This window comes from Cutaneotrichosporon cavernicola (assembly GCF_030864355.1).
Source record: "Cutaneotrichosporon cavernicola HIS019 DNA, chromosome: 2".
Classification (NCBI taxonomy): Eukaryota; Fungi; Basidiomycota; class Tremellomycetes; order Trichosporonales; family Trichosporonaceae; genus Cutaneotrichosporon; species Cutaneotrichosporon cavernicola.
The window spans coordinates 1,721,191-1,733,987 of NC_083394.1; the positions used below are offsets into that span (position 1 = coordinate 1,721,191).

General features: G+C 58.5%; 6 protein-coding genes across 6 annotated transcripts; 3 read left to right on the plus strand and 3 right to left on the minus strand.

The window, feature by feature from the left end:
* Positions 1–616: 616 nt before the first annotated feature.
* Positions 617–3,929, plus strand: CcaverHIS019_0206720 (uncharacterized protein; the record flags this gene model as incomplete). Its single annotated transcript, XM_060597710.1, has 8 exons — positions 617–1,602; positions 1,642–1,955; positions 1,991–2,142; positions 2,178–2,501; positions 2,540–2,682; positions 2,728–3,192; positions 3,228–3,409; positions 3,442–3,929. 8 exons carry the CDS (start codon positions 617–619, stop codon positions 3,927–3,929), a joined length of 3,054 nt encoding a protein of 1,017 aa, XP_060454576.1.
* Positions 3,930–4,088: 159 nt separating this feature from the next.
* Positions 4,089–5,515, plus strand: CcaverHIS019_0206730 (uncharacterized protein; the record flags this gene model as incomplete). The annotated part of the gene is made up of 3 exons (XM_060597711.1): positions 4,089–4,161; positions 4,192–5,129; positions 5,165–5,515. The coding sequence occupies 3 exons, from the start codon at positions 4,089–4,091 to the stop codon at positions 5,513–5,515; spliced, it is 1,362 nt and encodes a 453-aa protein (XP_060454577.1).
* Positions 5,516–5,599: 84 nt separating this feature from the next.
* On the minus strand, positions 5,600–7,047 carry LEM3 (uncharacterized protein; the record flags this gene model as incomplete). Its single annotated transcript, XM_060597713.1, has 5 exons — positions 5,600–6,123; positions 6,156–6,395; positions 6,437–6,571; positions 6,689–6,910; positions 6,966–7,047. 5 exons carry the CDS (start codon positions 7,045–7,047, stop codon positions 5,600–5,602), a joined length of 1,203 nt encoding a protein of 400 aa, XP_060454578.1.
* Positions 7,048–7,335: 288 nt separating this feature from the next.
* IPI1 (uncharacterized protein) lies at positions 7,336–9,351 on the plus strand (the record flags this gene model as incomplete). Its single annotated transcript, XM_060597714.1, has 1 exon — positions 7,336–9,351. The coding sequence occupies one exon, from the start codon at positions 7,336–7,338 to the stop codon at positions 9,349–9,351; it is 2,016 nt and encodes a 671-aa protein (XP_060454579.1).
* Positions 9,352–9,385: 34 nt separating this feature from the next.
* KIN28 (uncharacterized protein) lies at positions 9,386–10,794 on the minus strand (the record flags this gene model as incomplete). The annotated part of the gene is made up of 7 exons (XM_060597715.1): positions 9,386–9,745; positions 9,827–10,013; positions 10,061–10,179; positions 10,261–10,440; positions 10,502–10,608; positions 10,642–10,668; positions 10,701–10,794. The coding sequence occupies 7 exons, from the start codon at positions 10,792–10,794 to the stop codon at positions 9,386–9,388; spliced, it is 1,074 nt and encodes a 357-aa protein (XP_060454580.1).
* Positions 10,795–10,983: 189 nt separating this feature from the next.
* Positions 10,984–12,469, minus strand: CcaverHIS019_0206770 (uncharacterized protein; the record flags this gene model as incomplete). The annotated part of the gene is made up of 7 exons (XM_060597716.1): positions 10,984–11,054; positions 11,103–11,712; positions 11,747–11,929; positions 11,963–12,026; positions 12,062–12,156; positions 12,190–12,294; positions 12,338–12,469. 7 exons carry the CDS (start codon positions 12,467–12,469, stop codon positions 10,984–10,986), a joined length of 1,260 nt encoding a protein of 419 aa, XP_060454581.1.
* Between the last annotated feature and the right edge of the window lie 328 nt (positions 12,470–12,797).

Genomic DNA, 12,797 nt, shown 5'->3' on the forward strand with positions numbered 1-12,797 from the left:
GACAAAACAAGGTTATAAACAAAAGTGTTCAACGTGCAACGTGACAAAACAAGGTCACGACCAAAGTGTTCAACTTGTTCAACTTGTAACCCCACCTTGCCCCTCTCTCCTCTCTCAGTGTACACGAATCACCAATACAATACTAAACGCTGCCCCTCGATTGTCATTCCTTCAAGTTCCAACTGCACAACATCTCACTTCGTCTTGATCTTTCATCCGCCACTTGGCTGTCATGTCTCAAGTTTCTCATGCAAAAGATCAGAGCAGAGGAAACGACTGGCGCCTATTGTTGAGATGAGGCCAAGAGTGACTGCATAGCTGCACAGACCAATCACCTTCCTTGGTTATGGTCATACCCCTGATCAACTTGGCAACGCCAGTTAGTGCGTAATGACGCGCCTGACTTCTTGGGCCAAGGCCACCCCTCTTTTCTAAATCACGTGACTCGATTCAATCAAGCCACAACAAACATTGCCCAAAGACAACATGACTCCCGCGGGAACCCCAACATGACCACTTCATCTCAAGTCCCTTCTTTCCTCATCATCAACTCTTAATCACATAGTCAACCATCACTCCTTGACTGTAAGTCCTCAAGCTTCAAGAGTTTGGTACCATGGACCCATCCAGGCGGAACCACCTCGGCGTGCACATGCCCCGCGACCCTTCGCCAGTGCCACCCTATGATCTGCCCATCTCGCCAGGCGGGTACATGTCACCGCCGGGCGCGCGAAGCGCGCTGTCCCCCCTTCCCCCACCCCGCAACTCTGTTCCACCTTCTCCCTACGCGTCCACCCCTCCAAGGTACGCGCCGTTGCCACCGTCTGCGCCGTCTACGATGGCACCCTCCACCTTTGCTCCGACACAGGTGTCACGCTCGTCGTCCGTGCTTCCCCATTTTGAGGCGGCCCTCGCTAGAGCCCGCGGTGAGACGCCACCTGTCCCCCCACCTATCACCTCGACAAACTATACTCCTCATGCCATTCCTCAGCCCGTCCCCTCGTACCTGCCTCCGCAGGACCCCAACCACCCCGACCTCAGCGTGGGTTTTACCCAGTCGCACACGATCCGGATGGCCCAGGACAGCCGCTACCGCCGTGAGCCCTCGCGCTCTCCGTCACCTGGCTTCGACAACAGTATGCGCTACAACTTTGGCAGTGGGACCGACGTCGAAAAGGCGCTGCTGTCGGACATCGACCGCGACGACCTCCTGTACGGTACACACACTGGACCCACTACTCCCGCTCCCCCACGCTCCCTCTCTTACATGGCAACGGGTGAGGTTGTCGACACCAACGGCGACCTTTCTCTTCACGGCTTAGGCCAATTGCTTCCCGACCGCTCGTCCATCTACAAGGCCCCTCTCGACGGCTTCGAGTCGGTACCGCTTGTCGAGGGGGAGGAAGATCCCGACACAACCCAACACTTTGGACCTGCACCGGAGGGCAGAGTAGGCCGACGTACGCACAATGCGATCCGCAAGCGAATCAAGCAGCGCCTCACACTCGGCGACTCGGACATGCTCTCGGTTGAGATGGCGATCCCGAGTCGCCTCGCTCAGTTCCTGCCGGTCAAGGGCGTCGAGGAGCAGAAGACAACTCGGTGTGTTACACTCTACCTTCCCAGTAACTGACGTCGAAGCTACACTGCCGTCACGACGGACCCTGATGGGTTTGCGGCTTCGGGAATCCGACTACGCCAGAACATGTTCGTCCCACCCCGTGAAACCGAACTCTTCGTCGTTATCACCATGTACAACGAGGACGCAAACCTCTTCTGCCGCACGTTGTACGGCGTCATGAAGAACATCGCACACATGTGCGGCCGCAAGAACTCGCGCGTCTGGGGTCCCAACGGCTGGAAGAAGATCGTGGTGTGCATCGTCGCCGACGGCCGAAAGAACGTTAACCCTCGCGTTCTCGACTGTCTTGCAGCTCTGGGTGTCTACCAGGAAGGTGAGCTAGCGTGACCTGTCACCGGCTGACTCAAGGTGCCATGACCAACATGGTCAAGGAGAAGCCCGTCACCGCTCACGTATTCGAGTACACCACCAGCTTTGCGTTGGACCCTGATCTCCACTTCAAGTACCCGGACAAGGGAATCGTGCCGTGCCAGATCATCTTCTGCATGAAGGAGAAGAACGTGAGTTTGCTAGCAGTCTACACAACTGACGTCAGGCCAAGAAGATCAACTCGCACCGTTGGTTCTTCAACGCGTTCGGCCCGCTGCTCCAGCCTAATGTCTGCATCCTGCTCGACGTCGGTACGATGCCCGGTCCCAAATCGCTGTATCATCTCTGGAAGTCGTTTGACCGTCACTCGAACGTTGGCGGCGCGTGTGGGGAGATCGCCACATTCAAGGGCCGGAGCTGGCTCGGTCTGCTGAACCCCCTTGTCGCGGCCCAGTGCTTCGAGTACAAAATGTCCAACATTCTTGACAAGCCCATGGAGAGTCTGTTTGGCTACTGTGCGGTGCTTCCAGGTGCCTTCTCGGCCTATCGGGTGAGTTGATGTCCATTCCTCAACGCTGACTCGAAAAGTACATAGCGTTGCAGAACGACGAGTTCGGTCGCGGTCCCCTTGCGTCATACTTTGCTGGAGAGAGCATTCACAGCGGTAACGCCGACTCGTTCACCGGTAACATGTACCTCGCCGAGGACCGTGTGCTCTGCTTCGAGATTGTGTACGTTTCACGCTAACTTGACAACTCTCTTGAGCTGACTCTCAGTGCCAAGCCGAATAACAACTGGGTTTTGAAGTATGTCAAGTCGGCCGTTGGCGAGACCGACTGCCCCGACACCATCCCCGAGTTCATTGGTCAGCGTCGACGTTGGCTCAACGGCTCGTTCTTCGCGGCCGTCTACGCGCTCATCAACTTCCGCCAGGTGTGGCGCTCCGACCACACTTTCATCCGCAAGAGCATGTTCATGGTCGAGTGGTTCTACAACGGCCTCAACTTAGTCTTTGGCTGGTTCTCGTTAGCCAACTTCTACATCTTCTTCGTCATTCTTACCAACGCGCTCAATGGACCCGAGTTCAAGATCAAGGGAATCAGAGTGTTGAACGACATCCTCCAGTACATATACCTCGGCACGGTCATATCCTGCTTTATCTTCGGTATGGGCAATCGCCCACAGGGTGCTCCACTCAAGTACAAGGTTGCGATCTACATCTTCGCGATCCTCACGTTCTAGTGCGTCGACTGTTCTGTACACGCTAACAACACAGCATGCTGGTCTGCGGTGTCTTATGTATCGTCGAGGCCGTGCGACAGATGGACTCGCCCATCTTCCAACGCATGATCATCTCCCTGCTGGCCACGTACGGTATTTTCATCGTCTCGAGTATCCTGGCACTGGACCCGTGGCACATGTTCACCTGCTTTTTACAGTACATGCTGTTCCAGCCCAGTAAGTCGGTCCCCCGACCCTGCTCACACTAGCCTACGTCAATGTGCTCAACATTTACGCTTTCAGCAACCTGCACGATCTGTCATGGGGCACAAAGGGTAGCGACATGGTCGAGTCGGACCTCGGCGCGGCCAAAGGTGTGGGAAAGGACGTTGAAGTCCACCTCGTCTCAAGTCAGCACGACATCGACAACGCGTACCAGGATGCTCTGGACAACATCCGGGTTAAGAGGGCGCGCGTCGACGCCGACGAGATGCCGCACAAGTCAGACGCAAAGGAGCAGAAGCAGAAGGACACATACGCCAACTTCCGCACCAACCTCCTCCTATTCTGGTCATTGACGAACGCGTTACTCGCCGGGATGATTCTCTCAGGCGACCCCGTTGACGCGTTCTCGGGCGGCGGCACGAACAAGCAGGCCGTGTACATGCTTGTCATCCTCGTGTTTGTGGCCGGCATGGCGGCGTTCCGCTTCACCTGTGCTACGCTGTACCTCATCATCCGCCTCTTTGTTGGATAGATTCGATCATAGATTCTCGGACCGTTCAATGCAGTGCGAAACCATAGTCGTGGCATTCGAGAACGAAAGATCTGGCCAGTTGGGATTGTTTGTTTGGTTTTTGACGTCACAAAAAGTTGCCGATTGACATCCGGTTATCTTGAACTCGAACACTTCACAATGCTGGCGCCGGTGAGGGTCTTAATCAAGGACATCCTGTCCTCGATGTCGACCGAGCTCGAGCGTGGGGGAGGTACGTCGACACCTGGTCCAGCTAATCCAGACTCGCCGCTCGACGAGCGCGACATCTTCGCCAGCGTCGTGCGCGACCTTCTCGCCCTCTCCTCCACTTCACCCACACCTACCACCTCTTCGTCACCCACCACCTCCAACCCCTCCTCCTCGCTCCGCGACACGCTAAGCATACGCCTCCGGGCGCTCCTAACAACCGCGCGTCAGCGCGTCGAGCATATTCCCTTCCACCTCGTTTCAGGCGCGACATTACGGGGATACACTGACGCCTCGGTGCTGCTGGCAGTCCTGTTCCTCATAGACGGAAGAGGAGGATGGAAGGACATTGTACAGATCCTCGACCGGGCGATCATTGTCGCCGGTGCAGTCGGTTCCCATCGGCTCGAGTGGGTGCAAGCCCTCATTGCCGCCCTCCAACCTCCCGCCCACCCCCATCAGGACCTCAATGGCTCCTCCTGTCCCAACCCCTCTCCACCTTCTCCTCCAGCATCTCAACCTCTCTTCGCTCCAAACCCAATCCCCACACCATCCACACCCCCTCCCCTAACGACGGCACCCTTCATCCTCAGATCCTATCTCGCCTCGGGGACGCATCATCCGCCCTGGCCAGCGCTCTCACGCTGGCAGTCGGGCGAATACCTCGTGTCCAAAACCGGCCGCGGGCGAATCGTTCCTGTCGAATGTGGGCGCGCATACGATGATAGCGGGTGGACGCAGCGCCTCGTCGATTGGGAGAGCTTCCTACGACGCTCTGGCTGGAACCTTGGCCCCAAAGGAAGGGAGGATGGCGCGCCGCAATACCTCGCACAGACGAGCTTGTTCCGCCAGTTTCGAGGGTTGGAGACCGACATGGCCCTGCCGGACTACATATGGGCCGAGACGCCGGACACGTACAAGCCGCCACCAGAAGTCCTTGTCAACGCGTGGATTGGGCCAGGAGGACACGAGGTCGTGTCTCCAGCACATACTGTTTGCTCGCGGCTTTTCGAGTAAGCTGACACCAGGACCCGTACTATAACTGCTATGCGCAGGTGCTGGGATACAAGCGCGTGTGGCTTGCGCCACCGGACGCGTCGCCGCACATGTACGCTTACACCGGCCAGGCAGCGACAGACGCTTCCCTCGCGGAAGAGTATATGGGCAACACGTCGCGCGTTCCGCTCCTACGCCCCGCCCTCGATAAAACATTTCGCGCACAGCAGTCCACGTTCCCCGCCTTCTTCAAGCATGTGTACCCGGACGCGATGGAGGCAGTGCTCGGACCCGGCGACATGCTCGTCATGCCGCCTGGGTGGTGGCATGCCATGCGCGGAGAGGGGGAGGGGCCATGTTGGAGCGTGTCATTCTGGTTCTAGTCCGAGTAGCTCTGCTCGACAAACGTAACATACATCTCTCTATCGATCGCGACATGTCCGGCCGCGTCACTGGGAATGCTACATCTACCGCTGCGCCTGCGGCTGGTTCCACGACAAGAGGCTCATGTCGCCGAGCTTGCGGGGCTTGATGAGGTGGCGAATCAGTCCAGCGAGGGCGAGCACGACGCACAAGATCGCAGCTGCAACGTACGCCCAGCCGAGGAAGTTCTGCTTACCGCCGATCCAGGACACGGTGCTGATGACGACGCTCTTGGTCCCGCTGAACTGCTTGACGGGGTAGTTCATGTTGATAAGAATCTCGTATGTGCCGGCTGGCATGATGTCATTGTCGTTGCGCATCCAGAGCTTGCGGAACGTCGGGAGAGCAGCAACACGCATCCAGATGTGGAAGTGCTCGTTGTCTGCGAGGTTCGGAATGTCCTCAAGCGTCTGGTAGCCGTTCGGGTAGCGCTCAGCCCAGTTGGGCGGGGGGAGGAGGTTCTGGGGGTTGTTGTCCGGGATTGACGGAACCTGAACGTATTGCTTTGCGATGCCGTGCCACGCAATGTTCTTCTCCGTAAAGCTGTACGTCGCATTCTGCTGCCCGTCTGGCGTCAGCATTGTCTCCGGACACACGCACTGGGGTCGTTCAGAAGCACAAGGTCTGTGCCGTACGTGTCGTTGAAGAACGAGTTGGCGATCAGTCCGCAAGGGTAGTACGCCTTGCCGCCGTTGCTGGTGATGGGCTTGCAGTTGCCACCGTCGATGCTGCTAGCATCGCGGTGCTTGCCGAGAAGCTGGTCCGAGTCAAAGCTGTTCACGTAGCGACGGTGGTTCTGATAGTAGTTCGTGAGCTTGTAGTACATGAACACGCCGGGGCCTGCGGTCAGCTCATTCAAGGGGTAAGTCAAGTGCGCTCACCGAGGTCGTAGGGCACTTGGAACTGAATGCGGCACTGCGAGCGCTGCCCGACCGGCGCACTGGGGTTGCTAGTGAACGCCCATTTTGGCGTGCTGATAGCGCTCTTTCTCACCGGCGAGCCTGTCTTGAGCTCGTCTGGACGTTAGCAAGTTGACGCAACTCGTTCCATCTCGCTCCATCCCTCCATCTCTGGCCCGCATCCCTTCCAACTCCAATCCCAACCATCCGCAGATGGCTCCTCACGCGACTCACAGTCCCATTTGCCATTAGGCATGTCGGCCCAGCTCCCATCGCTAGGCTGCGCGTCGCACTCTGTGTAATCGAGGGTAAAGTTGGTGACCTTGCCACTGCCCCAGATGATGAGCGCGCCAATAGGTGCAAAGATGAGTCCGATGATAAAGAGGGTCGGGAGCACGGCCTTGGGCGTTAGGATCGGCTGCCACGCCTTGAGGCGCTGTTGCTTGAATGCCGTGTCTGGGTCAGCTTGGCCGAGGCAGAGGCAGAGGCCGAGGCCGAGGGGGAAACGTACTGGCCGGTCGCTTGCTCCATTTGACCTTCTCCTTGGGCGGCTCGTCGGCCACATCCTTGTTCTTGCGTTTGAAGAGCCCCATGATGGTGCGGATTCGCCGGCGGTGATGTTGTTAAGCAAAAGAGTTAATGGCGATGAAGCTACGCGTGCCGCTCTCTCAACCTCTCACTGCCTCACCCCCTGGAACGGGCCCCGAGCACGTGGGGATGCGATAGGCGCGTGCCACCACAGCGAAAATATCCGGAGGACTGTGTGCCTATCTGACATGGAAGGCCTAATAAACCACGCGCCTCCACCTCCACCTTGAGATTTTGGCCACCAACACTTCGAGATCAACAAATCTACCACTCCCACACGTCCACGAATCGCCATGCCGAAAGCGACAAAGAGGAAGAAGGAGAAGGAGGCAGACTTCAAAAAGGCCAAACTCAAGCTCGGCAAGGGCAAGAAAGCCGCGTCGAACGCGACCGACACGAGCTTCAAGGCCCGATCCATCGCCCTCCCGTCCCAGAAGAGCCTAACGCGCGCTTTGGCACTTGCGACAGACGATGCTCCGTCATCCTCTACGCCGACGACCGGCGCTGGACTCGGACTCGACGACGTGCTCGTGCGGACGCGTCACCCAAATTCGCATGTGCGGAATGAAGCCATTGGGCAGCTGCGCCAAGTCCTCACTGCCGGCGTCTCCCTCGGCGTTCCAATGGGAGAACGACACGGCGAAGTGGCAAAGGTCGTGAGCGGTATCGGGTCCCTTATTTCGGATGAGGAACAGTCGGTCCGGAGGGCACTGCATGACTTTGTGGGGTGGTATCTCTCGCGCCTCCCACCTTTAGCCCTCAGCGCGTACCTCCCGACCCTCACACTCCAAATCTCGTCGGGGTTGAGCCATATCTTCCCAGCCATTCGACTGGATACGTGTCGCCTCGTACTGCTTCTCTTGGAAAGCGGGGCGGATATCGTCGGACCATGGCCTGCCAAGCCCCCCTCCACTAGCTCCCTCGTTGGGAGCGCGGGCGTGTTCGACGGACTACGCCTCGCCGCTGGACTGGGAGAGGACAAGGCCAGTGCGGGATATCGATTGGATGGAAAGGGCAAGCTCGTTATTCTTCGCACTATCCGGGGATTCATCCATCGGGCCCTCGAACCTGCCGAGAAGAAGGGGGAGGAAAGCAGCTTCGGGACATGGTCGCTCACCGACCTCGAGGCCGACGACTGGAGTTTGGGTAATTACTCTTGGGCACTGGAATGGAAGCAGCCAGCCCCAGCCGAGGAGGGAGACGGAGCTGCAGCCGAGCTCGAGAGCACGTACGCTGTTCTTCACTCTCTGCTTCTCAACACTTTCATGGAGTCTGCGCCGGCTGCCTTTGCGTCACCGGCTGACGAGACTGCTCTCGCACTGTGTGCGGAGAGTACTGCGCTCGCACGTCTCTTTGCAGCTGCCCTTCTGGGTGAATATGCTCCAGCCGATCCTGCGCCAACCCGCGCTCGCGTCGGCGAGTTCCTCAAGCGCATGGCGGGATACTTTCCCTTCTCAGGTTCGGAGACCCACTTCGCCCTGAGTCTCGACTATGCGCGCCTCGCAACGCTGCTCGCTCCGGCGGCTCCTCCATTGGTGCAGAAGAAGGGCGGATGGCGTGCACGCGTACGTGCGGTGGAGGCAGCGTGGTCTGCCATGAAGGGGGGTAACAAGGCCAATGCTGCTGCACTCGCCGCTGCAGCCGAGTGGGCAGCCGAAGCCCTCGCGCCGACAGACGCGCTCGATGCTCTCCAACCACAATCCTATGTCGCCCTCCTCCCGATCGTGTGGGAACTTGTCCTCCGGCCCGAAGCGGACATGCTCGAAGCCCTGTGTTCAGCAGCGCTCAAGCAGCCCGGCTCGGGAGCCAAGCGGCGCGCGACGGATGCGCTACTCACGCGCGTTGTGCGGGTGCACGAGGACGCGTTTGCGCCGGAGCCGCTCTTCGTGCCTCTCGCGTCTCCTGCACGCGGACTTGTCGCTCAGTGGATCGGCGCCACACCGCGTACCCTCTGGGAGCTTGGGACGCGGGATGCACCCGCGACGCGCGCGCTTCTCCAGTTCCTCCTCGAGCTTAGTCCCGCACGGCGCGCGTTTGAGGCGCCCTATTCCCTCGTTAGCGCTGATGCTGTCGCGGGCATCCCTGGCAAACTCGGGCCCTTCTTCCACCTACAACACGCAACGCGCGGGGCTGTCGCGGGCCCATGGACCGCCCTGTCGGCACCAGAACAGCGACTTGCGCTTGACGCTGCGCGCGTCTGGGCGCAGGAGGACAGCAGCGGACGCCTGGCGGGGGCTGTGGTGCGGGCCGTGACGGGCCCAGGGGCGCCAGCGTGGGCACGTGCATACTGGGAGCGGGAGAGTGTATAACTAGCATCTATCATACCATGCATACTGTACAACACTAGGCAAAGAGGCGGCGGGCAATGCTTCGGTCGCCGAGCTCGCCTTCACCGTTCGGGCTTGCTACCTTGCGCTTTGGCACGTCGGCGGCGAGCCCTGGCCCGAAGTCCTGGGGGTTGATTTCGCGGGGTCGGAGCTCAGCCATGGGCTTGGGCAAGAGAATGGGCGGGGTTGGTCGAGGCAGTGAGGTGAAGAAGCGGTGGCTGAGGCCCTTCTTCGCGCTTGGCCGAGCAAGCGGGTCGTACTTTAGCATCTCCCGACAGAAGTCCTGCCCGTCCCTGCCGACGGACGAAATCATGTTCCACCACGGGTTGGGTGGGAAATACTCGGGCGCGATGTAGTCGGGTAGCTTGGTGTGGCCCTGGGGTTAGCATGAGGGAGGGGGGAGAGGGGGGGGGAAGCGCTGATGAGGTGGTGGATAAATGGAGAAAGAGCAACTCACCGGCCAGTCCTGCTCTGTCGGTGAACCCATCGCATGGAATGTCTTCTTGAGCTGATCGATGTCGGTTTCGCCCGCGAGGAAGGGCACGCGCAGCACGAGCTCAACCATGATCGTTCCCATCGACCAGATGTCGACCGTCGAGCCGTAATGGCGCGCGCCCCACAACAGCTCGGGCGGCCGGTACCACCTGGTGTCAGCTTCTTCCGCTTCCAAAGCTCGACGGTGGGAACGTACCTAGTGATAACCTGCGAAGTCATCTTGTATGCTGCGTCTCCGAACTCTCGCCCAAGACCAAAGTCGGCAATCTTGAGCTCACCTGTGCTTGCAATAAGCAAGTTATTAGGCTTGAGGTCCTGGGGTCAGCTCGGGGCACGTAATGTTGATGAGCTGCATGAATGGGAGGCTGGTGAAACAAGGTGGAGGAAGGTACTAACACGATGCAAGACCCCATGACGATGGATGTATTCGAGCCCGCGCAGTGACATGGCCATCCATGATTTGATGTCTGCGACCTGAAAGATGAGTGTCTTGTCGCGGATGACGGCTTCCAGGTCCGTATCCAAGAACTCGAGGACAAGGTTGATGTTTTGCTTGACGGAGAAGACGTCGAGGAGCTAGTGTGAGTGCCGTCTGTACAAGGCGGCTCTCCCGCCAGTGAGGTTGCAGACTACTCACTCCGATGATGTTGGGGTGGTGCAGCTCCTGCAAGAACTTGACCTCGCGAAGCGCTGACATGTCCAGACCGTCTTTCATCATCCCGACCTTGATCTTCTTGATCGCCACTGGTGTTAGGGCCTGGGAGACCAATAACTCACCTTTCCTCCCCGTTGCCTTCTCGGTCGCTTCTGTCAGCGACGCCTGTAAAGTGACTCACCCTTGTAGACGTTGGCATAGGTACCTTCGCCAATCTTTGTTCCCTTTTCCCAACGTTCGGCGCGAGCTTGATTCTCCTGCGCTGCCAAGTCCATGTTGATGGGTGTTGGGTGTTGGGTGTTGGGTGATGGGTGAGTGTAAAGCGCGTGACCGCCAAAGGCAACCTCCACCATACTGAAATCGCATCTCAACCTCCACCTGAAGCCCTCAAGGGCGCTGCCCCACTCCAGTCGCCACCAAAATGCCACTTTTCTACATTCCGATCTGTTCTATGTATGACAACGCTACTTGCGCAAGAGGACTGCTAGCAAAAACACAAACAGGGCAAGGATGAGCATGACGAGCGTGGAGGGTACTGGTATTAGTTAACCGAAGGAATATCACACTCGAGAGCGAAACTCACCACTAGCGCCAAAGCTGGATGGTACGACGACGATGCGGATCGTGTTGTCCGCGCTGGCAGAGACAAGCATTGTCGCGGTAGGGTTGAACTTGAGAGCAGTGGGGGGGAACGAGTGTGCGTGTAGAATCTTGAGGAGGGGAGATAGTGTGTGTGCGTCGAGCATGCCGATCGAGAGGTCGGAGCAGCCAAACGACACGAGACGTCCATTCGGACTCACGTCGAACACGGTGATGGGCTTGCCTGCAACTTCGCGCTTGTTTGAAAACTTCCACGAGAGGGAAGGTTCTTCAGCGGCCTTGTCGTCTGCCTTCTCGTCAAGGGTCTCCTGCTTCTCGTCCTTCTCTGCAACCTCCTCGACCAGTGCCGTCGAAGGCTCAAACTTGGCGACGTAAGATTTACGTGCCTTCCGGCGCGCATCGCGACGGGGCTGCGCGGCAGAATTTAACGCAGCGAGGAGGGACGGGCGCTCAGGTGAGTCTGGAGCGAAACGAGCCGCACGGAATGCCAGGACGGCGTCATCGCCCTTAGGCGCCGCGATCGATTGCATCAGCGTGAGCTTTCCTGAGGCGAAGGCGTAGACATGTAATTGCGAGGTAGTCGTGACTGCGAGCTGAGATTAGCTTAGCTGAACGTTACCAGCTCACCAATGTACCGAGAGGCCCTCCCCAGTTCAGGTCGACGAGATCCCCTCCATCGACATCAAACGGAGGCACAACGATGTCGAGCGATGGGAACTTGAGGACAGTGACCCGGTTCTCCGTCGTGCCTGTAGCGACGAATGAGGCGGACGCACCCTCGGTAGGCGGGATGGAGAGCGCGGTCAGTTTCTGTTGTCAGATATTGCCTTGCGTCGCGCCAACCTGATATGGGTAGTCATCAGACCATTGTGCACTGATCGTATTCTGCGAACGGACGAAGGCGAGTCTGTGCGGTCAGGCTCGCCACGAGAGGACACGTACCTTTTGTCGGCGTACGAAAAAGTGCGGCACTGCTCGTTCTTGCCGCCCTCAATCGACTCCTGAGATGCGTTGATGCCAGTGACGAGCTGCGACGTCTGCTGTCAGTTCTTGTCGACTTTGGAGCTCACAGCACGGTCGAGGGCCAGCGTCATCGGCGCGTCTTCCTCGCTGCTGAGCCTAAGCTCGTACACATCTTTGATGCGGCGGCCATCACGGGACACGTCGACAAGTTTCTGCGCGTCAGCGACGTGTGAGGAAGGTGGCGACACGTCTTACCAGCTTGTTCCCGATCCCACTCTTAGTGGCGCCGCCGCCGCCGCCGAGGAGGAGAGTAGCGTCGTCTGTCCAGTCGAGGCAATAGACGGGGAAGGACTTTGTGGGATGCAGTTGGTGTTGTGTCCTGGTCATGATGAAAGTGCTAAGAGTGTGAGATGAGAATGTTGGGTTCCGCTATCTCTCATCCTGCCACACAACTTGACACGCCTCGACTTGATGACGCGATTAGTTCCGCATCCACGTGTGAGAACCACGTGGAAAAGATCACGTGACAAAATGACAAAATGACAAACGATACACGTCGGGTGGGTGGCCCGGCGGAGAACGGGGATGACGGAATCGGCGTTTCCGATCACCTAGAACACCTCACGCACCTCAACGACTCATGTATGAATCACCAAAATTACCCCACGCTCCCCCTCCACGACCCTGTGGCATCGAGCGTGGCTGTCGGCAAAGC